The sequence below is a fragment of the Pristiophorus japonicus genome, unplaced genomic scaffold (genome assembly GCF_044704955.1).
Source record: "Pristiophorus japonicus isolate sPriJap1 unplaced genomic scaffold, sPriJap1.hap1 HAP1_SCAFFOLD_175, whole genome shotgun sequence".
In the NCBI taxonomy this organism is placed as follows: Eukaryota; Metazoa; Chordata; class Chondrichthyes; family Pristiophoridae; genus Pristiophorus; species Pristiophorus japonicus.
Window position 1 is genome coordinate 1130863 of NW_027251434.1, and position 27020 is coordinate 1157882.

The window sequence follows — 27020 nt, forward strand, 5'->3', positions numbered from 1 at the left end:
CTATCCCGGGTTTCAGACCCAGTATCCCGGGGTTCAGACCCAGTATCCCGGGGTTCAGACACAGTATCCCGGGGTTCAGACATACTATCCCGGGGTTCAGACACACTATCCCGGGGTTCAGACACACTATCCCGGGGTTCAGACCCACTATCCCGGGGTTCAGACCCAGTATCCCGGGGTTCAGACCCACTATCCCGGGGTTCAGGCACACTATCCCGGGGTTCAGACACACTATCCTGGGGTTCAGACCCAGTATCCCGGGGTTCAGACCCAGTATCCCGGGGTTCAGACACAGTATCCCGGGGTTCAGACACAGTATCCCGGGGTTCAGACACACTATTCCGGGGTTCAGACCCAGTATCCCGGGGTTCAGACACAGTATCCCGGGGTTCAGACACACTATCCCGGGGTTCAGACCCACTATCCCGGGGTTCAGACCCACTATCCCGGGGTTCAGACCCAGTATCCCGGGGTTCAGACCCACTATCCCGGGGTTCAGACCCACTATCCCGGGGTTCAGACCCACTATCCCGGGGTTCAGGCACAGTATCCCGGGGTTCAGGCTGTGTGAACGACGTTACCTGCTGGAGGATTTTTTATTGGGAGCCTCCAGTTCATGTTTGCGTGCGAGGATTCCCTCCTGCTCGGCCGTGTGGGTTATCGGCGCTGGGGCAGCGGCGCTGTTCTGCGGTGACGGAGCGGAGCGAGAGCGACGAGGTTCCCCAGGTGGCTGGTTTGGATCCTTTGGTCGGGGCCTCCTCCTGGGCTTCGGTCTGTCTCTCGCCCTCGGCCTGTCTGGTCGCGGGGTTCTCTCGGGCAGTTTATCAATTCCGTTCGGTAGCCCAGCGGACAGCGATGAGTCGCGTCCCTGTGGGGAGAGGGAGAGGTTCAGTGTTGACCAGTCACAGTGGCTCAAGAACATCAAAGGCAGATTTTGCTGGAGCACAGCATCTCACGGTGTTGGCTATGAGGTCGGCTTGATCCCGCACCTTTCAGCTCAAAATGGTGTTGCCCTGTAAATTGCTCGAAGTTGATAACGAACCCAGCCAATCAGGGACTGCACTGAGCAATGGGACAACAGTCTGCAACCCGGAGGTCAGACTGTACGTAACCAACAGGATTAAAGGATTTAGGAAAAAACAGAAGGAGGGTGAATTAGTTAAATCAGGGACAGAAAGAGAAATAGAGGGAGAGAAAGATTGGGACAACGAGAGTGGAGAGAGACAAAGGAAAAGTAAGAAGAAAATACAAAAATTTAAATTTGACATTTTTAAAATCTCCCCCACAAAATTGCAAAGCTGAAGGAATGAGGCTCCACACTTGCAACAGACAAGGTTCTCAGCCAGAGAGGTTCATGGGCAGTAATTAACAATCATCCCACCAGTAATTACCAGCCCGGACTGTCTGTGGCCACTTCAGTCGGTGTGTACGATGTCAGGACAGTAACTTGTCTCCGTTCCCGGCAGGTCACGAGTGAGGCAGACACTGAAATGCCGATAATATCAAGCGAATGGTGGGCTGGCAGCTCTCAGACAGCAGCCTCTGGATAGTCCCCATTAACGGCACACCGACCTCCCGCCTGAAGTTAGTAAATACCCGCAACACCGTTATCCTCACCGTTACTTTGACAGCAATATCTAGCCCATTATCCCCGGGCTCCAAGGGTCATCCAGTTATTCCAAAAGATGTTCTTGACTGGAAAATTATACAAGAGAAACGGACAACAAGCAAAGCACTGCAGCCCTTGAAAACTGCGTCAGCACATCTCCCAGCCCCGATCCCCGGGACATTCCCTCCATCCCACGATCCCCGGGACACTCCCTCCATCCCCCGATCCCCGGGACACTCCGTACATCCCCCGATCTCCGGGACACTCCCTCCATCCCCCGATCCCCGGGACACATCCCCTGATTCCCGGGACACTCCCACCATCCCCCGATCCCCGGGACACTCGGTACATCCCCCGATTCCCGGGACACTCCCTCCATCCCCCGATCCCCGGGACAGTCCCTCCTTTCCCCGATACCCGGGACACTCCGTACATCCCCCGATCCCCGGGACACTCCCTCCATCCCCCGATCCCCGGGACACTCCCTCCATTCCCCGATACCCGGGACACTCCCTCCATCCCCCGAGCCCCGGGATACTCCCTCCATTCCCCGATTCCCGGGACACTCCCTCCATCCCCCGATCCCCGGGACAGTCCCTCCTTTCCCCGATACCCGGGACACTCCCTCCATCCCCCGAGCCCCGGGATACTCCCTCCATTCCCCGATTCCCGGGACACTCCCTACATCCCCCGATCCCCGGGACACTCCCTCCATCCCCTGATCCCCGGGACACTCCCTCCATTCCCCGATCCCCGGGACACTCCCTCCATTCCCCGATACCCGGGACACTCCCTCCATCCCCCGAGCCCCGGGATACTCCCTCCATTCCCCGATTCCCGGGACACTCCCTCCATCCCCCGATCCCCGGGACAGTCCCTCCTTTCCCCGATACCCGGGACACTCCCTCCATCCCCCGAGCCCCGGGATACTCCCTCCATTCCCCGATTCCCGGGACACTCCCTACATCCCCCGATCCCCGGGACACTCCCTCCATCCCCTGATCCCCGGGACACTCCCTCCATTCCCCGATCCCCGGGACACTCCCTCCATCCCCCGATCCCCGGGACACTCCCTCCATTCCCCGATCCCCGGGACACTCCCTCCATCCCCCGATCCAAGGGACACTCCGTACATCCCCCGATCCCCGGGACACTCCGTACATCCCCCGATCCCCGGGACACTCCCTCCATCCCCCGATGCCTGGGAAACTCCGTACATCCCCCGATCCCCGGGACACTCCGTACATCCCCCGATCCCCGGGACACTCCCTACATCCCCCGATCCCCGGGACACTCCCTACATCCCCCGATACCCGGGACACTCCCTACATCCCCCGATCCCCGGGACACATCCCCCGATACCCGGGACACTCCCTCCATCCCCCGATCCCTGGGACACTCCCTACATCCCCCAGTCCCTGGGACACTCCCTACATCCCCGATCCCCGGGGCACTCCGTACATCCCCCGATCCCCGGGACACTCCCTCCATCCCCCGATCCCCGGGACACCCGGTACATTCCCCGGTCCCCGGGACACTCGGTACATTCCCCGGTCCCCGGGACACTCCGTACATCCCCCGATCCCCGGGACACTCCCTACATCCCCCGATACCCGGGACACTCCCTACATCCCCCGATCCCCGGGACACATCCCCCGATACCCGGGACACTCCCTCCATTCCCCGATCTCCGGGACACTCCCTCCATTCCCCGATCCCCGGGACACTCCCTCCATCCCCCGATCCCCGGGACACTCCGTACATCCCCCGATCCCCGGGACACTCGGTACATCCCCCGATCCCCGGGACACTCCCTCCATTCCCCGATCTCCGGGACACTCCCTCCATTCCCCGATCCCCGGGACACTCCCTCCATCCCCCGATCCCCGGGACACTCCGTACATCCCCCGATCCCCGGGACACTCGGTACATCCCCCGATCCCCGGGACACTCCGTACATCCCCCGATCCCCGGGACACTCCCTCCATTCCCCGATCCCCGGGACACTCCCTCCATCCCCCGATCCCCGGGACACTCCGTACATCCCCCGATCCCCGGGACACTCCGTACATCCCCCGATCCCCGGGACACTCCCTCCATTCCCCGATCCCCGGGATACTCCCTCCATTCCCCGATCCCCGGGACACTCCCTCCATCCCCCGATCCCCGGGACACTCCGTACATCCCCCGATCCCCGGGACACTCCGTACATCCCCCGATCCCCGGGACACTCCCTCCATCCCCCGATCCCCGGGACACTCCGTACATCCTCCGATCCCTGGGACACTCCCTACATCCCCCGATCCCCGGGACACTCCCTCCATCCCGCGATCCCCGGGACACTCCGTACATCCCCCGATCCCCGGGACACTCCGTACATCCCCCGGTCTCCGGGACACACCGTACATCTCCCGATCCCCGGGACACTCCGTACATCCCCCGATCCCCGGGACACTACGTACATCCTCCGATCCCCGGGACACTCCCTCCATTCCCCGATCCCCGGGACACTCCGTACATCCCCCGCTCCCCGGGACACTCCGTACATCCCCCGATCCCCGGGACACTCCCTCCATCCCCCGATCCCCGGGACACTCCATACATCCCCCGATCCCTGGGACACTCCCTTCATTCCCCGATCCCCGGGACACTCGGTACATCCCCCAATCCCCGGGACACTCCCTCCATTCCCCGATCCCCGGGACACTCCCTCCATTCCCCGATCCCCGGGACATTCCGTACATCCCCCGATCCCCGGGACATTCCGTACATCCCCCGATCCCGGGACACTCCCTCCATCCCCCTATCCCCGGGACACTCCCTCCATCCCCCGATCCCCGGGAAACTCCGTACATCCCCCGATCCCCGGGACACTCCGTACATCCCCCGATCCCTGGGACACTCCCTCCATTCCCCGATCCCCGGGACACTCGGTACATCCCCCAATCCCCTGGACACTCCCTCCATTCCCCGATCCCCGGGACACTCCCTCCATCCCCCGATCCCCGGGACACTCCGTACATCCCCCGATCCCTGGGACACTCCGTACATCCCCCGATCCCCGGGACACTCCCTCCATTTCCCGATCCCCGGGACACTCCCTCCATTCCCCGATACCCGGGACACTCCGTACATCCCCCGATCCCCGGGACACTCCGTACATCACCCGATCCCCGGGACACTCCGTACATACCCCGATCCCCGGGACACTCCGTACATCCCCCGATCCCTGGGACACTCCGTACATCCCCCGATCCCCGGGACACTCCCTCCATCCCCCTATCCCCGGGACACTCCCTACATCCCCTAGCCCCGATCCCTGATACATTCCACTCAGTAAAAATGGTTGAAATTTAGTTTAACATTTTGATTTAAACCGAGAACTTTAAACTAGTTAGCAGAAGTTGCCTGGCAGTGGCTGTAAGTGTTAGTCTTGAATAGGTGCGAATCAGAGAATAGGGGAGCTGAGTCAACACTTGCATACTCGGGTGTAACTCTTAAGATTATAAAAGTCGGCAGTTTTTCAGGGCACAGAGTGGTCTGCACAGAACGAGTGGTTTATTTGGGAATTTGGAAAGATGGGATTTCTGAGGAGAGAGAGAAGGTGTTGCAACTTTTTGCCTAAATCTATCTGGAGTACTTTGTGTTACAGGTAGATATTTAATTTCATTACCCATTACTTAATCCAGATCAATTAAGAAGTCAAGGAACTAAACTGTAAACTAAGTTAATTAAATAGAAATGTAATTACATTTAATTAACCAGAACAAGGTGATATAGGGATGGCAGTGCAGGTGAGAGTTTGTGGAGCACAGTGTGATCCCAGACAACCACGTTTGCAGTAAGTGCGTGCATCTTGAGGAACTTCCGCTCACAGTTGTTGAGCTGGAGTCTGAGGTGCAGACATTACAGGGGATCAGGGAGGGAGTTACCTTGACACTTTGATCCAGGAGGCAGTCACACCAGTAGGTTAGGTAGTGGTGTAGGTCTGGGTAGTGGTCAGGGACAGGAGGGTGTGACTGTAATTCAGGCAGGTAAGTGGACCCCAGGTGCAGTGCTGGAGGAGCTGTTGAGGTATGAGGTTTCTGCTGCCTGTGGATGAGGGAAAAGCCTGCAGGATGGAAGAGCAGGCGGACTGTGGCACCGTGGCACAGGAGGGTACAGGTACAGCGAAGTCGCTCCCTCCAGCTCAACAACTCTGATCTGAAGTCCCTTGAGCTGCAGGCACTGAGTGTAAACATGGCTGTCCGGGATCACAATGCTCTCCACAAACTCCCACATGCTGCAGTTGTGGCCGGGAGTTCCGAAGGTTGTGTTGCCTGCCCAGTGTCAGGGTTGAAGGCATCTCCTCGCGGCTGGGGAAGAACTTGGGGTGTGAGGGGGAGGATCCAGTTGTCGTGGTCCATGTGTGAACCAATGGCATAGGTAGAACTAGGAATGAGGTTCTGCTGAGAGGGTTTGAGGAGTTGGGGTTCAAATTAAAAAGCAGAACCTCAAAGGTAATAATCTCTGGATTGTTACCTGAGCCATGCACCAATTGGTATAGGGATAAGCAGATTAGAAAGTTAAATGTGTGGCTCAGCAAGTGGTGTGGGAGGCAGGGGTTCTGCTTCCAGTACTGGGGAAAGAGGGAGCTGTTCTGTTGGGTCGGGCTCCACTTGAACCGGGCTGGAACCAGTGTCCTGGCGAATCGAATAACTGGGGCAGTAGACAGGGCTTTAAACTAATCATGGAATTTTTTTTTTACAGCATGGAAGGAGGCCATTCGGCCCATCATGTCCGCGCTGACCGACCAAGATCTACCCAGCCTAATCCCACTTTCCAGCTCTTGGTCCGGAGCCCTGTAGGTTACGGCTCTTCAAGGGCACATCCAAGTATTTTTAAATGTGCTGAGGGTTTCTGCCTCTACCACCCTTTCAGGCCGTGAGTTCCAAACCCCCACCACCCTCTGGGTGAAGGAATTTCCCCTCATATCCCCTCAAAACCTCCCCCCAATTATTTTAAATCTATGCCCCCTGATTGTTGACCTCTTTGCCAAGGGAAACAGGTCCTTCCTAGCCACTCTATCCAGGCCCCTTATAATTTTATACACCTCAATCAGGTCTCCCCTCAGCCTCCTCTGTTCCAAAGAAAACAGACCCAGCCTCTCCAATCTTTCCTCATCGCTAAAATTCTCCAGTCCAGGCAACATACTTGTAAATCTCCTCTGCACCCTCTCCAGTGCAATCACATCTTTCCTGTAATGTGGTGACCAGAACTGCACGCAGTACTCCAGCTGTGGCCTAACTAGTGTTTTATACAGTTCAAGCCTAACCCTCCCTGCTCTTGTATTCCACGCCTCGACTAATAAAGGCAAGCATTCCGTATGCCTTCTTAACCACATTATCCACCTGGCCTGCTACTTCAGGGATCTGTGGACTTGCACTCCCAGGTCCCCCTGTTCCTCTACACTTCTCAGTGTCGTACCATTTAATGTGTATTCCCTTTCCTTGTTAGACCTCCCCAAATGCATTACCTCACACTTATCCGGATTGAATTCCATTTGCCACAGTTCTGCCGGCCCGACCAGTACATTGATATCTTCCTGCAGTCCACAGCTTTCTTCTTCATTATCAACCACACAGCTTATTTTATTGTCATCTGCAAACTTCTTAACCATACCCCCAACATTCAAGTCCAAGTCATTGATATACACCACAAAAAGCAAGGGACCCAGCACTGAGCCTGGCGGAACCCCACTGGATACAGCCTTCCAGTCACAAAACATCCATCGACCATTACCCTTTGTTTCCTGCCTCTGAGCCAGTTTTGGATCCAACTTGCCACTTTGCCCTGGATCCCATGAGCTTTTAGTTTTTTGATCAGTCTGCCATGTGGGACCTTATCAAAAGCTTCGCTAAAATCCATATACACTACATCATACGCACTACCCTCATCGACCCTCCTGGTTATCTCCTCGAAAAATTCAATCAAGTTAGTCAGACACGACCTTCCCTTAACAAATCCATTCTGACTGTCCTTGATTAATCCATGTCTTTCCAAATGAAGATTTATCCTGTCCCTCAGGAATTTTCCAATAATTTTCCCACCACTGAGGTTAGACTGACTGGCCTGTAATTACTCGGTCTATCCCTTTCTCCCTTTCTCAACAAAGATACAACATTAGCAGTCCTCCAGTCCTCTGGCACCACACCTGTAGCCAGAGAGGATTGGGAAATGATGGTCAGAGCCTCTGCTATTCCCTCTTTTGCTTCTCTTAACAGCCTGGGATACATTTCATCCAGGCCTGGGGATTTATCCACTTTCAAAGCTGCTAAGCCCCTTAATACCTCCTCTCTCACTATGTTTATCTCGTCTAATATTTCACACTCCTCCTCCCTCATTGCAAAGTCTGCATCGCCCCTCTCTTTTGTGAAAACAGATGCAAAGTATTCATTAAGAATCACACCCACGTCTGCCTCCACACACAGATTTCCTTTATGGTCTCTAATAGCCCTCACTTTCTTTAGTTATCCTCTTGCTCTTAATGTATTTATAAAACATCTTTGGGTTTTCCCTGATTTTACTTGCCAACATTCTCTCATGCTCTCTCTTTGCTTTCCTGATATCTTTTTTAATTGCAGCCCTGCACTTCTTATACTCCTCCAGAGTTTCTGCAGTGTTGAGTTCTCGGTATCTGTCATAAGCCTCCCTTGTTTTCTTTATCTTACCCTGTATGTCCCTTGACATCCAGGGGGCTCGAGATTTGTTAGTGCCACCCTTTTTCTTTAAGGGAACATACTTGCTCTGTACCCTCAGGATCTCCTCCTTGAATGCCTCCCACTGCTCTGACACTGATTTACCATCAAGTAGCTGTTTCCAGTCACTTTGACCAATTCCCATCTCAGCTCAACAAAATTGGCTTTACCCCAATTGAGAACTATTTTTCCTGGTCCACCTTTGTCCTTTTCCATAACTACCCTAAATGTTACTGAATTATGATCACTGGCACCAAAATGCTCTCCCACTGATACCCCTTCCACCTGCCCCTCTTCATTCCCCAAAACCAAGTCCAGAACCGCCCCCTCCCTTGTTGGGCTTGTTACATACTGGCTGAAGAAGTCCTCCTGAATGCATTTTAGGAATTCCGCACCCTCTGTACCATTCACACTACCTTTTTCTCAGTTAATATTAGGGTAGTTGAAATCCCCCACTATTACAGCTCTATAGTTTATGCACTTTGCAGCAATTTGCCGACATATTTGTTCTTCTATCTCCCTCTGACTGTTTGGGGGTCTATAGTACACTCCCAGTAGTGTGATCGCTCCTTTTTTGTTCTTCAATTCAACCCATATCATATCATCCCTTCTCACAGCTGTAATTGTTTCTTTAATTAATACTGTGACACCCCCCCTCCTTTTTTAACCCCCTCTCTATCCCGTCTGAATGTTAACCAGGAATGTTGAGCTGCCATACCTGCCCCTCTTTCAGCCGTGACTCAGTAATAGCTATAATATCATACTCCCAAGTGTCTATCTGTGCTCCCAGCTCATCTGTCGTATTCCCTACACTCCTTGCAGTGAAGTATATACCATTTAGTGGTGCCAAACTCCCATGTTGTCTTCCAAATTCACTTTCTACTTTTCTGCTGCCCAATTCCAGCTTTGCTTCTCTCCCCACTGAATCTATTCTCATGTCCCCCATCCCCCTGCCAAGCTAGTTTAAACCCTCCCAACAGCACCAGCAAACCTTCCCGCGAGGATATTGGTCCCGGCTCTGTTGAGGTGCAACCCGTTCGGCCTGTACAGGTCCCACCTCCCCCAGAAACGGTCCCAATGCCTCAGGAATCTAAAGCCCTCCCGCCTGCACCATCTCTCCAGCCACACACTCATCCTCTCTATCCTCCTATTTCTGTACTCACTAGCACGTGGCACCGGCAGTAACCTGGGGATTATTACCCTTGAGGTCCTCCTTTTTAATCTATATCAATGATTTGGATGAGGGGCCCAAATGTAATCGATTCAAGTTTGCTGATGATACAAAGCTCGGTGCGAATGTAAGTTGTGAGGAGGATGCAAAGAGATTTCAAGGGGATAGAGACAGGCTCAGTGAGTGGGCAAGAACATGGCAAATAGAATATAGTGTGGAGAAATGTGAAATTATCCACTTTAGTAGGAAAAATAGAAAAGCAGAGTATTTTTAAATGATGAGAGATTGGGAAATGTTGGTGTTCAGAGGGACCTGGGTGTCCTTGTACACCAATCACTGAAAGTTAACAGGCAAGTACAGCAAGCGATTAAGAAAGCAAATGGTTGTTGGAGAAGTGTGAGGTAATGCAGCTGGGGAGGTCTAACACAGCGAGGGAATACACATTAAATGGTAGGACACTGAGAAGTGTAGAGGAACAAAGGGACCTGGGAGTGCAGGTCCACAGATACCTGAAGGTAGCAGGCCAGGTGGATAATGTGGTTACATAGAAACATAGAAAATAGGTGCAGGAGCAGGCCATTTGGCCCTTCGAGCCTGCACCGCCATTCAATGAGTTCATGGCTGATCATGCAACTTCAATACCCCACTCCTGCCTTCTCTCCATACTCCCTCATCCCTTTAGCCATAAGGGCCACATCTAACTCCCTTTTCAATATATCCAATGAACTGGCCTCAACAACTTTCTGTGGTAGAGAATTCCACAGGTTCACCACTCTCTGGGTGAAAAAGTTTCTCCTCATCTCGGTCCTAAATGGCTTACCCCTTATCCTTAGACTGTAACCCCTGGTTCTGGACTTCCCCAACATCGGGAACATTCTTCCTGCATCTAACCTGTCCAATCCTGTCAGAATTTTATATGTTTCTATGAGATCCCCTCTCATTCTTCTAAATTCCAGTGAATATAAACCTAGTCGATCCAGTCTTTCTTCATATGTCAGTCCTGCCATCCCGGGAATCAGTCTGGTGAACCTTCGCTGCACTCCCTCAATAGCAAGAATGTCCTTCCTCAGATTAGGAGACCAAAACTGAACACAATACTCAAGGCATAAGGAATGCTTACCTTTATTAGTTGAGGCATGGAATACAGGAGTAGGGATGTTATGCTTGAACTGTAAAAAACACTGGGTAGACCGCAGCTGGAGTACTGCGTGCAGGTCTGGTCACCGTATTACAAGAAAGATGTGATTGCACTGGAGAGGGTGCAGAGGGAGATTTACCAGGATGTTGCTGTGACTGGAGAATTTTGGCTATGAGGAAAGATTGGAGATGCTGGGTCTGTTTTCTTTGGAACAGAGGAGGCTGAGGGGAGACCTGATTGAGGGGTATAAAATTATGAGGGGCCTGGATAGAGTGGATAGGAAGGAGCTGTTTCCTTGGGCAGAGGGGTCAACAACCAGGGGGCATGGATTTAAAGTAAATGGGAAGAGATATAGAAGAGATATGAGGGGTGGGAGTCTGGAACTCACTGCCTGAAAGGGTGGTAGAGGCAGAAAGCCTCACCACAATTAAAGTATACTTAAAGTGCCGTAAACTACAGGGCTATGGACCGAGAGCGGGAAAGTGGGATTAGGCTGGATAGCTCTTGGTCGGCCGGCGCAGACACGATGGGCCGAAATGGCCTCCTTCCGTGCTGTAAATTTTTATGATTCAAGACTGCTGCCTCTGGACAATACTTCAAATCGCTATCATTAATACCTTAGTTCATTAGTTCTTCAGCTTATTTTTGGAATAATATTGGCCTGTGTAAGTGCGGCATTAAATAGAGAGTAGAGAGCTGGAGGTTTAAACTGCACAGAAGCCGTGTGCCTGAAATTGGACTGAAAGACTGAGCGGCGACACAAAGCAATAGCAACATTGAACAGCAGGAAGTAAACTCATTGTGCCCACCTCCATCAGCATCCCAGCAACTCACGGACTGATCTCACTCACCTGGGCTTCCTTCTCCTGAATTTGTTCCACAATATCAGCCAGGGTCGTTTTTTTTTCGCTGTGAAAACAAGACGATAGCAGTCACCGCAAAATCTTCATTATTACTGCCCCTCCCTCACTGAGAGAATTACTGCCCCTCCCTCACTGAGAGAATTACTGCCCCACCCTCACTGAGAATTACTGCCCCTCCTTCATTGAGAGAATTACTGCCCCTCCCTCACTGAGAGAATTATTGCCCCTCCCTCACTGAGAATTACTGCCCCTCCCTCACTGAGAGAATTATTGCCCCTCCCACACTGAGAGAATTACTGCCCCTCCCTCACTGAGAATTATTGCCCCTCCCTCACTGAGAGAATTACTGCCCCTCCCTCACTGAGAATTACAGCCCCTCCCTCACTGAGAGAATTACTGCCCCTCCCTCACTGAGAGAATTACTGCCCCTCCCTCACTGAGAATTACAGCCCCTCCCTCACTGAGATAATTACTGCCCCTCCCTCACTGAGAGAATTATTGCCCCTCCCACACTGAGAGAATTACTGCCCCTCCCTCACTGAGAATTACAGCCCCTCCCTCACTGAGAGAATTACTGCCCCACCCTCACTGAGGAAATTACTGCTCCTCCCTCACTGAGAATTAAATGCCCCTCGCTCAGAGAATTACTGCCCCTCCCTCACTGAGAATTACTGCCCAGCCCTCTGAGAGAATTCTGCCCCTCCCTCACTGAGAATTACTGCCCCTCCCTCATGGAGAATTACTGCCCCTCCTTCACTGAGAGAATTACTGCCCCTCCCTCACTGACAGAACTATGGCCCTCCCTCATTGAGAAATACTGCCCCTCCCTCACTGAGAGAATTACTGCCCCTCCCTCACTGAGAGACATACTGCCCCGCCCTCACTGAGAATTACTGCCCCTCCCTCACTGAGAATTACTGCCCCTCCCTCACTGAGAATTACTGCCTCTCCCTCACTGAGAATTACTGCCCCTCCCTCACTGAGAATTACTGTCCCTCCCTCACTGCCCCTCCCTCACTGAGAGAATTACTGCCCATCCCTGACTGAGAATTATTGCCCCTCCCTCACTGAGAATTATAGCCCCTCCCTCACTGAAAATTACTGCCCCTCCCTCACTGAAAATTACTGCCCCTCCCTCACTGAGAATTATTGCCCCTCCCTCACTGAAAATTACTGCCCCTCCCTCACTGAGAATTATTGCCCCTCCCTCACTGAGAATTATTGCCCCTCCCTCACTGAAAATTACTGCCCCTCCCTCACTGAGAATTACTGCCCCTCCCTCATGGAGAATTACTGCCCCTCCTTCACTGAGAGAATTACTGCCCCTCCCTCACTGACAGAACTATGGCCCTCCCTCATTGAGAAATACTGCCCCTCCCTCACTGAGAGAATTACTGCCCCTCCCTCACTGAGAGACATACTGCCCCTCCCTCACTGAGAATTATAGCCCCTCCCTCACTGAAAATTACTGCCCCTCCCTCACTGAAAATTACTGCCCCTCCCTCACTGAGAATTATTGCCCCTCCCTCACTGAAAATTACTGCCCCTCCCTCACTGAGAATTATTGCCCCTCCCTCACTGAGAATTATTGCCCCTCCCTCACTGAAAATTACTGCCCCTCCCTCACTGAAAATTACTGCCCCTCCCTCACTGAAAATTACTGCCCCTCCCTCACTGAGAAGTATTGCCCCACCCTCACTGAATTACTGCCCCTCCCTCACTGAGAAGTATTGCCCCTCCCTCACTGAGAGAATTACTGCCCCTCCCTCACTCAGAAAATTACTGCCCCTCCCTCACTGAGAGAATTACTGCCCCTCCCTCACTCAGAGAATTACTGCCCCTCCCTCGCTGAGAGAATTACTGCCCCTCCCTCATGGAGAATTACTGCCCCTCCTTCACTGAGAGAATTACTGCCCCTCCCTCACTGAGAGAATTACTGCCCCTCCCTACTGAGAAGTAATGCCCGCCCATCACTGAGAGAATTACTGCCCCTCCCTCACTGAGAAGTATTGCCCCACCCTCACAGACACAATTACTGCCCCTCCATCACGGAGAGAATAACTGCCCCTCCCTCACTGAGCGAATTACTGCCCCTCCCTCACTGATAATTACTGCCCCTCCCTCACTGAGAGAATTACTGCCCCTCCCTCACTGAGAATTACTGCACCCCCCTCACTGATGAAATTACTGCCCCTCCCTCACTGAGAATTATTGCCCCTCCGTCACTGAGGATTACTGCCCCTCCCTCACTGAGAATTATTGCCCCTCCCTCACTGAGAATTACTGCCCTTCCCTCACTGAGAGAATTACTGCCCCTCCCTCACTGAGAAATAAATGCCCCTCTCTCAGAGAATTACTGCCCCTCCCTCACTGAGAAATTACTGCCCCTCCCTCACTGAGAATTACTGCCCCTCCCTCACTGAGAGAATTACTGCCCCTCACTCACTGAGAATTACTGCCCCTCTTTCACTGAGAGAATTACTGCCCCTCCCTCACTAAGAATTACTGCCCCTCCTTCACTGAGAGAATTACTGCCCCTCCCTGATGGAGAATTATTGCTCCTCCCTCACTGAGAATTATTGCCCCTCCCTCACTGAGAATTACTGCCCCTCACTCACTGAGAATTATTGCCCCTCCCTTACAGAGAATTACTGCCCCTCCTTCACTGAGAGAATTACTGCCACTCCCTCACTGAGATAATTACTGCCCCTCCCTCACAGAGAATTACTGCCCCTCCCTCACTGAGAGAAATACTGCCCCTCCCTCAGTGAAAATTACTGCCCCTCCTTCACAGAGAATTACTGCCCCTCCCTCACTGACAGAGTTACTGCCCCTCCCTCAGTGAAAATTACTGCCCCTCCCTCACTGAGAGAATTACTGCCCCTCCCTCACTGAGAATTATTGCTCCTCCCTCACTGAGAATTATTGCCCCTCCCTCACTGAGAATTACTGCCCCTCACTCACTGAGAATTATTGCCCCTCCCTTACAGAGAATTACTGCCCTTCCTTCACTGAGAGAATTACTGCCCCTCCCTCACTGAGAGAATTACTGCCCCTCCCTCACTGAGAATTACTGCTCCTCCCTCACTGAGAATTACTGCCCCTCCATCACTGAGAGAATTACTGCTCCTCCCTCACTGAGAAGTATTGCCCCTCCCTCACTGATAGAATTACTGCCCCTCCCTCACTGACAATTATTGCCCCTCCCTCACTGAGAATTACTGCCCCTCCCTCACTGAGAATACTGCCCCTCCCTCACTGAGAATTACTGCCACTCCCTCACTTAAAATTACAGTTCCACCCTCAGAAAATTATTGTCCCTCCCTAACTGAGAGAATTACTGCCCCTCCCTCACTGAGAATTACTGCCCCTCCCTCACTGCGAGAATTACTGCCCCTCACACACTGAGAATTACTGCCCCTCCCTCACTGAGAGAATTACTGCCCCTCCCTCACTGATAATTACAGTCCCTCCCTCAGAGAATTACTGCCCCTCCCTCACTGAGAGAATTACTGTCCCTCCCTCACTGAGAGAAATACTGACCCAACCTCACCGAAAGAAGTACTGCCCCTCCCTCACTGAGTATTACTGCCCCTCCCTCACTGAGAATTACTGCCCCTCCCTCACTGAGAATTACTGCCCCTCCCTCACTGAGAATTACTGCCCCTCCCTCACTGAGAGTATTCCCCCTCCCTCACTGAGTATTACTGCCCCTCCCTCACTGAGAATTACTGCCCCTTCCTCACTGAGAATTAAATGCCCCTCTCTCAGAGAATTACTGCCCCTCCCTCACTGAGAGAATTACTGCCCCTCCCTCACTGAGAAGTATTGCCCCACCCTCACAGACACAATTACTGCCCCTCCATCACGGAGAGAATAACTGCCCCTCCCTCACTGAGCGAATTACTGCCCCTCCCTCACTGATAATTACTGCCCCTCCCTCACTGAGAGAATTACTGCCCCTCCCTCACTGAGAGAATTACTGCCCCTCCCTCACTGAGAGAATTACTGCCCCTCCCTCACTTAGAAGTAATGCCCCACCCTCACAGACACAATTACTGCCCCTCCATCACGGAGAGAATAACTGCCCCTCCCTCACTGAGCGAATTACTGCCCCATCCTCACTGATAATTACTGCCCCTCCCTCACTGAGAGAATTACTGCCCCTCCCTCACTGAGAATTACTGCACCCCCCTCACTGATGAAATTACTGCCCCTCCCTCACTGAGAATTATTGCCCCTCCGTCACTGAGGATTACTGCCCCTCCCTCACTGAGAATTATTGCCCCTCCCTCACTGAGAATTACTGCCCTTCCCTCACTGAGAATTAAATGCCCCTCTCTCAGAGAATTACTGCCCCTCCCTCACTGAGAATTAAATGCCCCTCTCTCAGAGAATTACTGCCCCTCCCTCACTGAGAGAATTACTGCCCCTCCCTCACTGAGAATTACTGCCCCTCCCTCACTGAGAGAATTACTGCCCCTCCCTCACTAAGAATTACTGCCCCTCCTTCACTGAGAGAATTACTGCCCCTCCCTGATGGAGAATTACTGCCCCTCCTTCACTGAGAGAATTACTGCCCCTCCTTCACTGAGAGAATTACTGCCCCTCCCTCACTGAGAGAATTACTGCCCCTCCCTCACTGAGAGAATTACTGCCCCTCCTTCACTGAGAGAATTACTGCTACTCCCTCACTGAGATAATTACTGCCCCTCCCTCACAGAGAACTACTGCCCTTCCTTCACTGAGAGAATTACTGCCCCTCCCTCACTGAGAGAAATACTGCCCCTCCCTCACAGAGAATTATTGCCCCTCCCTCAATGAGAATTACTGCCCCTCCCTCACTGAGAATTACTGCTCCTCCCTCACTGAGAATTACTGCCCCTCCCTCACTGAGAGAATTACTGCCCCTCCCTCACTGAGAGAATAACTGCCCCTCCCTCACTGAGCGAATTACTGCCCCTCCCTCACTGATAATTACTGCCCCTCCCTCACTGAGCGAATTACTGCCCCTCCCTCACTGAGAATTACTGCCCCTCCCTCACTGAGAATTACTGCTCCTCCCTCACTGAGAATTACTGCCCCTCCCTCACTGAGAGAATTACTGCCCCTCCCTCACTGAGAATTACTGCCCCTCCCTCACTGAAAATTACTGCCCCTCACTCACTGAGAGTATTCCCCCTCCCACACTGAGAGAATGACTGCCCCTCCCTCACTGAGAATTACTGCCCCTCCCTCACTGAGAGAATTACTGCCCCACCCTCATTGAGAATTACTGCCCCTCCCTCACTGAGTATTACTGCCCCTCCCTCACTGAGAATTACTGCCCCTCCCTCACTGAGAATTAAATGCCCCTCATTCAGAGAATTACTGCCCCTCCCTCACTGAGAGAATTATTGCCACTCCCTCACTGAGAATTACTGCCCCTCTCTCACTGAGAGAATTATTGCCCCTCCCTCAATGAGAATGACTGCCCCTCCCTCACTGAGAGAATTATTGCCCCGCGCACACTGAGAGAATTACTGCCCCTCCCTCACTGAGAATTACTGCCCCTCCCTCACTGAGAATTACTGCCCCTCCCTCACTGAGAATTACTGCCCCTCACTCACTGAGAGTATTCCCCCTCCCTCACTGAGTATTACTGCCCCTCCCTCACTGAGAATTACTGCCCCTTCCTCACTGAGAATTAAATGCCCCTCTCTCAGAGAATTACTGCCCCTCCCTCACTGAGAGAATTACTGCCCCTCCCTCACTGAGAAGTATTGCCCCACCCTCACAGACACAATTACTGCCCCTCCATCACGGAGAGAATAACTGCCCCTCCCTCACTGAGCGAATTACTGCCCCTCCCTCACTGATAATTACTGCCCCTCCCTCACTGAGAGAATTACTGCCCCTCCCTCACTGAGAGAATTACTGCCCCTCCCTCACTTAGAAGTAATGCCCCACCCTCACAGACACAATTACTGCCCCTCCATCACGGAGAGAATAACTGCCCCTCCCTCACTGAGCGAATTACTGCCCCATCCTCACTGATAATTACTGCCCCTCCCTCACTGAGAGAATTACTGCCCCTCCCTCACTGAGAATTACTGCACCCCCCTCACTGATGAAATTACTGCCCCTCCCTCACTGAGAATTATTGCCCCTCCGTCACTGAGGATTACTGCCCCTCCCTCACTGAGAATTATTGCCCCTCCCTCACTGAGAATTACTGCCCTTCCCTCACTGAGAATTAAATGCCCCTCTCTCAGAGAATTACTGCCCCTCCCTCACTGAAAATTAAATGCCCCTCTCTCAGAGAATTACTGCCCCTCCCTCACTGAGAGAATTACTGCCCCTCCCTCACTGAGAATTACTGCCCCTCCCTCACTGAGAGAATTACTGCCCCTCCCTCACTAAGAATTACTGCCCCTCCTTCACTGAGAGAATTACTGCCCCTCCCTGATGGAGAATTACTGCCCCTCCTTCACTGAGAGAATTACTGCCCCTCCTTCACTGAGAGAATTACTGCCCCTCCCTCACTGAGAGAATTACTGCCCCTCCCTCACTGAGAGAATTACTGCCCCTCCTTCACTGAGAGAATTACTGCTACTCCCTCACTGAGATAATTACTGCCCCTCCCTCACAGAGAACTACTGCCCTTCCTTCACTGAGAGAATTACTGCCCCTCCCTCACTGAGAGAAATACTGCCCCTCCCTCACAGAGAATTATTGCCCCTCCCTCAATGAGAATTACTGCCCCTCCCTCACTGAGAATTACTGCTCCTCCCTCACTGAGAATTACTGCCCCTCCCTCACTGAGAGAATTACTGCCCCTCCCTCACTGAGAGAATAACTGCCGCTCCCTCACTGAGCGAATTACTGCCCCTCCCTCACTGATAATTACTGCCCCTCCCTCACTGAGCGAATTACTGCCCCTCCCTCACTGAGAATTAATGCCCCTCCCTCACTGAGAATTACTGCTCCTCCCTCACTGAGAATTACTGCCCCTCCCTCACTGAGAGAATTACTGCCCCTCCCTCACTGAGAGAATTACTGCCCCTCCCTCACTGAGAATTACTGCCCCTCCCTCACTGATAATTACTGCCCCTCCCTCACTGATAATTACTGCCCCTCACTCACTGAGAGTATTCCCCCTCCCACACTGAGAGAATGACTGCCCCTCCCTCACTGAGAATAACTGCCCCTCCCTCACTGAGAGAATTACTGCCCCACCCTCATTGAGAATTACTGCCCCTCCCTCACTGAGGGAATTACTGCCCCTCAATCACTGAGAATTACTGCCCCTCCCTCACTATTACTGCCCCTCCCTCACTGAGAATTACTGCCCCTCCCTCACTGAGAATTAAATGCCCCTCATTCAGAGAATTACTGCCCCTCCCTCACTGAGAGAATTATTGCCACTCCCTCACTGAGAATTACTGCCCCTCTCTCACTGAGAGAATTATTGCCCCTCCCTCAATGAGAATGACTGCCCCTCCCTCACTGAGAGAATTATTGCCCCGCGCACACTGAGAGAATTACTGCCCCTCCCTCACTGAGAATTACTGCCCCTCCCTCACTGAGGGAATTACTGCCCCTCCCTCACTGAGAATTAAATGCCCCTCCCTCACTGAGAGAATTATTCGCCCTCCCACACTGAGAGAATTACTGCCCCTCCCTCACTGAGAAAATTACTGCCCCTCCCTCACTGAGAATTACTGCCCCTCCTTCACTGAGAGAATTACTGCCCCTCCCTCACTGAGAGAAATACTGACCCAACCTCACCGAAAGAAGTACTGCCCCTCCCTCACTGATAATTACTGCCCCTCCCTCACTGAGAGAAATACTGACCCAACCTCACCGAAAGAAGTACTGCTCCTCACTCACTGAGAGAATTACTGCCACTCCCACACTGAGAATAACTGCCCCTCCCTCACTGAGAATTACTGCCCCTCCCTCACTGAGAATTACTGCCCCTCCCTCACTGAGAATTACTGCACCTCACTCACTGAGAGAATTACTGCCCCTCCCTCACTGAGAATTACTGCCCCTCCCTCACTGAGAGAATTACTGCCCCACCCTCATTGAGAATTACTGCCCCTCCCTCACTGAGGGAATTACTGCCCCTCCCTCACTGAGTATTACTGCCCCTCCCTCACTGAGAATTACTGCCCCTCTCTCACTGAGAATTACTGCCCCTCCCTCACTGAGAATTAAATGCCCCTCTCAGAGAATGACTGCCCCTCCCTCACTGAGAGAATTATTGCCCCGCGCACACTGAGAGAATTACTTCCCCTCCCTCACTGAGAATTACTGCCGCTCCCTCACTGAGAGAATTACTGCCCCACCCTCACTGAGAATTACTGCCCCTCCCTCACTGAGGGAATTACTGCCCCTCAATCACTGAGAATTAAATGCCCCTACCTCACTGAGAGAATTATTCGCCCTCCCACACTGAGAGAATTACTGCCCCTCCCTCACTGAGAAAATTACTGCCCCTCCCTCACTGAGAATTACTGCCCCTCCTTCACTGAGAGAATTACTGCCCCTCCCTCACTGAGAATTACTGCCCTTCCCTCACTGAGAATTACTGCCCCTCACTCACTGAGAGTATTCCCCCTCCCTCACTGAGTATTACTGCCCCTCCCTCACTGAGAATTACTGCCCCTTCCTCACTGAGAATTAAATGCCCCTCTCTCAGAGAATTACTGCCCCTCCCTCACTGAGAGAATTACTGCCCCTCCCTCACTGAGAAGTATTGCCCCACCCTCACAGACACAATTACTGCCCCTCCATCACGGAGAGAATAACTGCCCCTCCCTCACTGAGCGAATTACTGCCCCTCCCTCACTGATAATTACTGCCCCTCCCTCACTGAGAGAATTACTGCCCCTCCCTCACTGAGAGAATTACTGCCCCTCCCTCACTGAGAGAATTACTGCCCCTCCCTCACTTAGAAGTAATGCCCCACCCTCACAGACACAATTACTGCCCCTCCATCACGGAGAGAATAACTGCCCCTCCCTCACTGAGCGAATTACTGCCCCATCCTCACTGATAATTACTGCCCCTCCCTCACTGAGAGAATTACTGCCCCTCCCTCACTGAGAATTACTGCACCCCCCTCACTGATGAAATTACTGCCCCTCCCTCACTGAGAATTATTGCCCCTCCGTCACTGAGGATTACTGCCCCTCCCTCACTGAGAATTATTGCCCCTCCCTCACTGAGAATTACTGCCCTTCCCTCACTGAGAATTAAATGCCCCTCTCTCAGAGAATTACTGCCCCTCCCTCACTGAGAATTAAATGCCCCTCTCTCAGAGAATTACTGCCCCTCCCTCACTGAGAGAATTACTGCCCCTCCCTCACTGAGAATTACTGCCCCTCCCTCACTGAGAGAATTACTGCCCCTCCCTCACTAAGAATTACTGCCCCTCCTTCACTGAGAGAATTACTGCCCCTCCCTGATGGAGAATTACTGCCCCTCCTTCACTGAGAGAATTACTGCCCCTCCTTCACTGAGAGAATTACTGCCCCTCCCTCACTGAGAGAATTACTGCCCCTCCCTCACTGAGAGAATTACTGCCCCTCCTTCACTGAGAGAATTACTGCTACTCCCTCACTGAGATAATTACTGCCCCTCCCTCACAGAGAACTACTGCCCCTCCCTCACAGAGAACTACTGCCCCTCCTTCACTGAGAGAATTACTGCCCCTCCCTCACTGAGAGAAATACTGCCCCTCCCTCACAGAGAATTATTGCCCCTCCCTCAATGAGAATTACTGCCCCTCCCTCACTGAGAATTACTGCTCCTCCCTCACTGAGAATTACTGCCCCTCCCTCACTGATAATTACTGCCTCTCCCTCACTGAGCGAATTACTGCCCCTCCCTCACTGAGAATTACTGCCCCTCCCTCACTGAAAATTACTGCCCCTCACTCACTGAGAGTATTCCCCCTCCCACACTGAGAGAATGACTGCCCCTCCCTCACTGAGAATTACTGCCCCTCCCTCACTGAGAGAATTACTGCCCCACCCTCATTGAGAATTACTGCCCCTCCCTCACTGAGTATTACTGCCCCTCCCTCACTGAGAATTACTGCCCCTCCCTCACTGAGAATTAAATGCCCCTCATTCAGAGAATTACTGCCCCTCCCTCACTGAGAGAATTATTGCCACTCCCTCACTGAGAATTACTGCCCCTCTCTCACTGAGAGAATTATTGCCCCTCCCTCAATGAGAATGACTGCCCCTCCCTCACTGAGAGAATTATTGCCCCGCGCACACTGAGAGAATTACTGCCCCTCCCTCACTGAGAATTACTGCCCCTCCCTCACTGAGAATTACTGCCCCTCACTCACTGAGAGTATTCCCCCTCCCTCACTGAGTATTACTGCCCCTCCCTCACTGAGAATTACTGCCCCTTCCTCACTGAGAATTAAATGCCCCTCTCTCAGAGAATTACTGCCCCTCCCTCACTGAGAGAATTACTGCCCCTCCCTCACTGAGAAGTATTGCCCCACCCTCACAGACACAATTACTGCCCCTCCATCACGGAGAGAATAACTGCCCCTCCCTCACTGAGCGAATTACTGCCCCTCCCTCACTGATAATTACTGCCCCTCCCTCACTGAGAGAATTACTGCCCCTCCCTCACTGAGAGAATTACTGCCCCTCCCTCACTGAGAGAATTACTGCCCCTCCCTCACTTAGAAGTAATGCCCCACCCTCACAGACACAATTACTGCCCCTCCATCACGGAGAGAATAACTGCCCCTCCCTCACTGAGCGAATTACTGCCCCATCCTCACTGATAATTACTGCCCCTCCCTCACTGAGAGAATTACTGCCCCTCCCTCACTGAGAATTACTGCACCCCCCTCACTGATGAAATTACTGCCCCTCCCTCACTGAGAATTATTGCCCCTCCGTCACTGAGGATTACTGCCCCTCCCTCACTGAGAATTATTGCCCCTCCCTCACTGAGAATTACTGCCCTTCCCTCACTGAGAATTAAATGCCCCTCTCTCAGAGAATTACTGCCCCTCCCTCACTGAGAATTAAATGCCCCTGTCTCAGAGAATTACTGCCCCTCCCTCACTGAGAGAATTACTGCCCCTCCCTCACTGAGAATTACTGCCCCTCCCTCACTGAGAGAATTACTGCCCCTCCCTCACTAAGAATTACTGCCCCTCCTTCACTGAGAGAATTACTGCCCCTCCCTGATGGAGAATTACTGCCCCTCCTTCACTGAGAGAATTACTGCCCCTCCTTCACTGAGAGAATTACTGCCCCTCCCTCACTGAGAGAATTACTGCCCCTCCCTCACTGAGAGAATTACTGCCCCTCCTTCACTGAGAGAATTACTGCTACTCCCTCACTGAGATAATTACTGCCCCTCCCTCACAGAGAACTACTGCCCTTCCTTCACTGAGAGAATTACTGCCCCTCCCTCACTGAGAGAAATACTGCCCCTCCCTCACAGAGAATTATTGCCCCTCCCTCAATGAGAATTACTGCCCCTCCCTCACTGAGAATTACTGCTCCTCCCTCACTGAGAATTACTGCCCCTCCCTCACTGAGAGAATTACTGCCCCTCCCTCACTGAGAGAATAACTGCCCCTCCCTCACTGAGCGAATTACTGCCCCTCCCTCACTGATAATTACTGCCCCTCCCTCACTGAGCGAATTACTGCCCCTCCCTCACTGAGAATTACTGCCCCTCCCTCACTGAGAATTACTGCTCCTCCCTCACTGAGAATTACTGCCCCTCCCTCACTGAGAGAATTACTGCCCCTCCCTCACTGAGAGAATTACTGCCCCTCCCTCACTGAGAATTACTGCCCCTCCCTCACTGAGAATTACTGCCCCTCCCTCACTGAAAATTACTGCCCCTCACTCACTGAGAGTATTCCCCCTCCCACACTGAGAGAATGACTGCCCCTCCCTCACTGAGAATAACTGCCCCTCCCTCACTGAGAGAATTACTGCCCCACCCTCATTGAGAATTACTGCCCCTCCCTCACTGAGGGAATTACTGCCCCTCAATCACTGAGAATTACTGCCCCTCCCTCACTATTACTGCCCCTCCCTCACTGAGAATTACTGCCCCTCCCTCACTGAGAATTAAATGCCCCTCATTCAGAGAATTACTGCCCCTCCCTCACTGAGAGAATTATTGCCACTCCCTCACTGAGAATTACTGCCCCTCTCTCACTGAGAGAATTATTGCCCCTCCCTCAATGAGAATGACTGCCCCTCCCTCACTGAGAGAATTATTGCCCCGCGCACACTGAGAGAATTACTGCCCCTCCCTCACTGAGAATTACTGCCCCTCCCTCACTGAGGGAATTACTGCCCCTCCCTCACTGAGAATTAAATGCCCCTCCCTCACTGAGAGAATTATTCGCCCTCCCACACTGAGAGAATTACTGCCCCTCCCTCACTGAGAAAATTACTGCCCCTCCCTCACTGAGAATTACTGCCCCTCCTTCACTGAGAGAATTACTGCCCCTCCCTCACTGAGAGAAATACTGACCCAACCTCACCGAAAGAAGTACTGCCCCTCCCTCACTGATAATTACTGCCCCTCCCTCACTGAGAGAAATACTGACCCAACCTCACCGAAAGAAGTACTGCTCCTCACTCACTGAGAGAATTACTGCCACTCCCACACTGAGAATAACTGCCCCTCCCTCACTGAGAATTACTGCCCCTCCCTCACTGAGAATTACTGCCCCTCCCTCACTGAGAATTACTGCACCTCACTCACTGAGAGAATTACTGCCCCTCCCTCACTGAGAATTACTGCCCCTCCCTCACTGAGAGAATTACTGCCCCACCCTCATTGAGAATTACTGCCCCTCCCTCACTGAGGGAATTACTGCCCCTCCCTCACTGAGTATTACTGCCCCTCCCTCACTGAGAATTACTGCCCCTCCCTCACTGAGAATTACTGCCCCTCCCTCACTGAGAATTAAATGCCCCTCTCAGAGAATGACTGCCCCTCCCTCACTGAGAGAATTATTGCCCCGCGCACACTGAGAGAATTACTTCCCCTCCCTCACTGAGAATTACTGCCGCTCCCTCACTGAGGGAATTACTGCCCCTCAATCACTGAGAATTAAATGCCCCTACCTCACTGAGAGAATTATTCGCCCTCCCACACTGAGAGAATTACTGCCCCTCCCTCACTGAGAAAATTACTGCCCCTCCCTCACTGAGAATTACTGCCCCTCCTTCACTGAGAGAATTACTGCCCCTCCCTCACTGAGAGAAATACTGACCCAACCTCACCGAAAGAAGTACTGCCGCTCCCTCACTGATAATTACTGCCCCTCCCTCACTGAGAGAAATACTGACCCAACCTCACCGAAAGAAGTACTGCCCCTCACTCACTGAGAGAATTACTGCCACTCCCACACTGAGAATAACTGCCCCTCCCTCACTGAGAATTACTGCCCCTCCCTCACTGAGAATTACTGCCCCTCCCTCACTGAAAATTACTGCCCCTCCCTCACTGAGAATTACTGCCCCTCCCTCACTGAGAATTACTGCCGCTCCCTCACTGAGAAGTATTGCCCCACCCTCACTGAGACAATTACTGCCCCTCCCTCACTGAGAATTACTGCCCCTCCCATATGGAGAATTACTGCCCCTCCCTCACTGAGAGAATTACTGTCCCTCCCTCACTGAGAATTACTGCCCCTCCCTTACTGAGAGAATTACTGCCCCTCCCTCACTGAGAATTACTGCCCCTCCCTCTGAGAGAATTACTGCCCCTCCCTCACTGAGAATTACTGCCCCTCCCTCACTGAGAATTACTTCCCCTCCCTCACTGAGAATTACTGCCCCTCCCTCACTGAGAATTACTGCCGCTCCCTCACTGAGAGAATTACTGCCCCTCCCTCACTGAGAATTAAATGCCGCTCTCTCAGAGAATTACTGCCCCTCCCTCACTGAGAGAATTATTGCCACTCCCTCACTGAGAATTCCTGCCCCTCTCTCACTGAGAGAATTATTGCCCCTCCCTCAATGAGAATGACTGCCCCTCCCTCACTGAGAGAATTACTGCTCCTCCCTCACTGAGAATTACTTCCCCTCCCTCACTGAGAATTACTGCCCCTTCCTCACTGAGAGAATTACTGCCCCACCCTCACTGAGAATCACTGCCCCTCCCTCACTGAGGGAATTACTGCCCCTCCCTCACTGAGAATTAAATGCCACTCCCTCACTGAGAGAATTATTCGCCCTCCCACATTGAGAGAATTACTGCCCCTCCCTCACTGAGAAAATTACTGCCCCTCCCTCACTGAGAATTACTGCCCCTCCTTCACTGAGAGAATTACTGCCCCTCCTTCACTGAGAGAATTACTGCCCCTCCCTCACTGAGAGAAATACTGACCCAACCTCACCGAAAGAAGTACTGCCCCTCCCTCACTGATAATTACTGCCCTTCCCTCACTGAGAGAATTACTGCCCCTCCCTCACTGACAGAAATACTGACCCAACCTCACCGAAAGAAGTACTGCCCCTCCCTCACTGATAATTACTGCCCCTCCCTCACTGAGAATTACTGCTCCTCCCTCACTGAGAATTACTGCCCCTCCCTCACTGAGAATTACTGCATCTCCCTCACTGAGAATTACTGCCCCTCCCTCACTGAGAATTACTGCCCCTCCCTCACTGAGAATTACTGCCGCTGCCTCACTGAGAAGTATTGCCCCACCCTCACTGAGACAATTACTGCCCCTCCCTCACTGAGAGAATAACTGCCCCTCCCTCACTGAGCGAATTACTGCCCCTCCCTCACTGATAATTAGTGCCCCTCCCTCACTGAGAATTAATGCCCCTCCCTCACTGAGAGAATTGCTGCCCCTCCCTCACTGAGACTTCATGCCCCTCCCTCACTGAGAGAATTACTGCCCCTCCCTCATTGACAGAGTTACCGCCCCTCCCTTAGTGAAAATTACTGCCCCTCCCTCACTGAGAGAGTTACTGCCCCTCCCTCACTGAAAATTACTTCCCCTCCCTCACTGAGAATTACTGTCCCTCCCTCACTGAAAATTACTACCGCTCCCTCACTGAGAATTACTGCCCCTCCCTGATGGAGAATTACTGCCCCTCCCTCACTGAGAGAATTATTTCCGCTCCCACACTGAGAGAATTATTGCCCCTCCCTCACTGAAAATTACTGCCCCTCCCTCACTGAAAATTACTGCCCCTCCCTCACAGGTAGAAATACTGCCCCTCCCTCACTGAGAATTATTGCCCCTCCCTCACTGAAAATCACTGCCCCTCCCTCACTGAAAATTACTGCCCCTCCCTCACTGAGAGAATTACTGCCCCTCCCTCAGAGAAAATTACTGCCATTCCCTCACTGAGAAGTATTGCCCCTCTTTCACTGAGAGAATTACTGCCCCTCCCTCACTGAGAGAATTACTGCCCCTCCTTCACTCATAAAATTACTGCCCCTCCATTACTAAGAATTACTGCCCCTCCCTCACTGAGAATTA

General features: G+C 52.5%; 1 protein-coding gene across 1 annotated transcript in view; it reads right to left on the minus strand.

Annotated features, from left to right (window-relative positions):
- LOC139243604 (spectrin beta chain, non-erythrocytic 4-like) overlaps window positions 1-27020 on the minus strand; it is a 532459-nt gene that overhangs the window by 252813 nt on the left and 252626 nt on the right. Inside the window, exons 8-9 of the mRNA XM_070870800.1 lie at window positions 11507-11564; window positions 582-868 (exon numbers count right to left, since the gene is read on the minus strand). Of these exons, the coding sequence (XP_070726901.1) occupies window positions 582-868; window positions 11507-11564 (345 nt within the window). The remainder of the gene's footprint in view (window positions 1-581; window positions 869-11506; window positions 11565-27020) is intronic.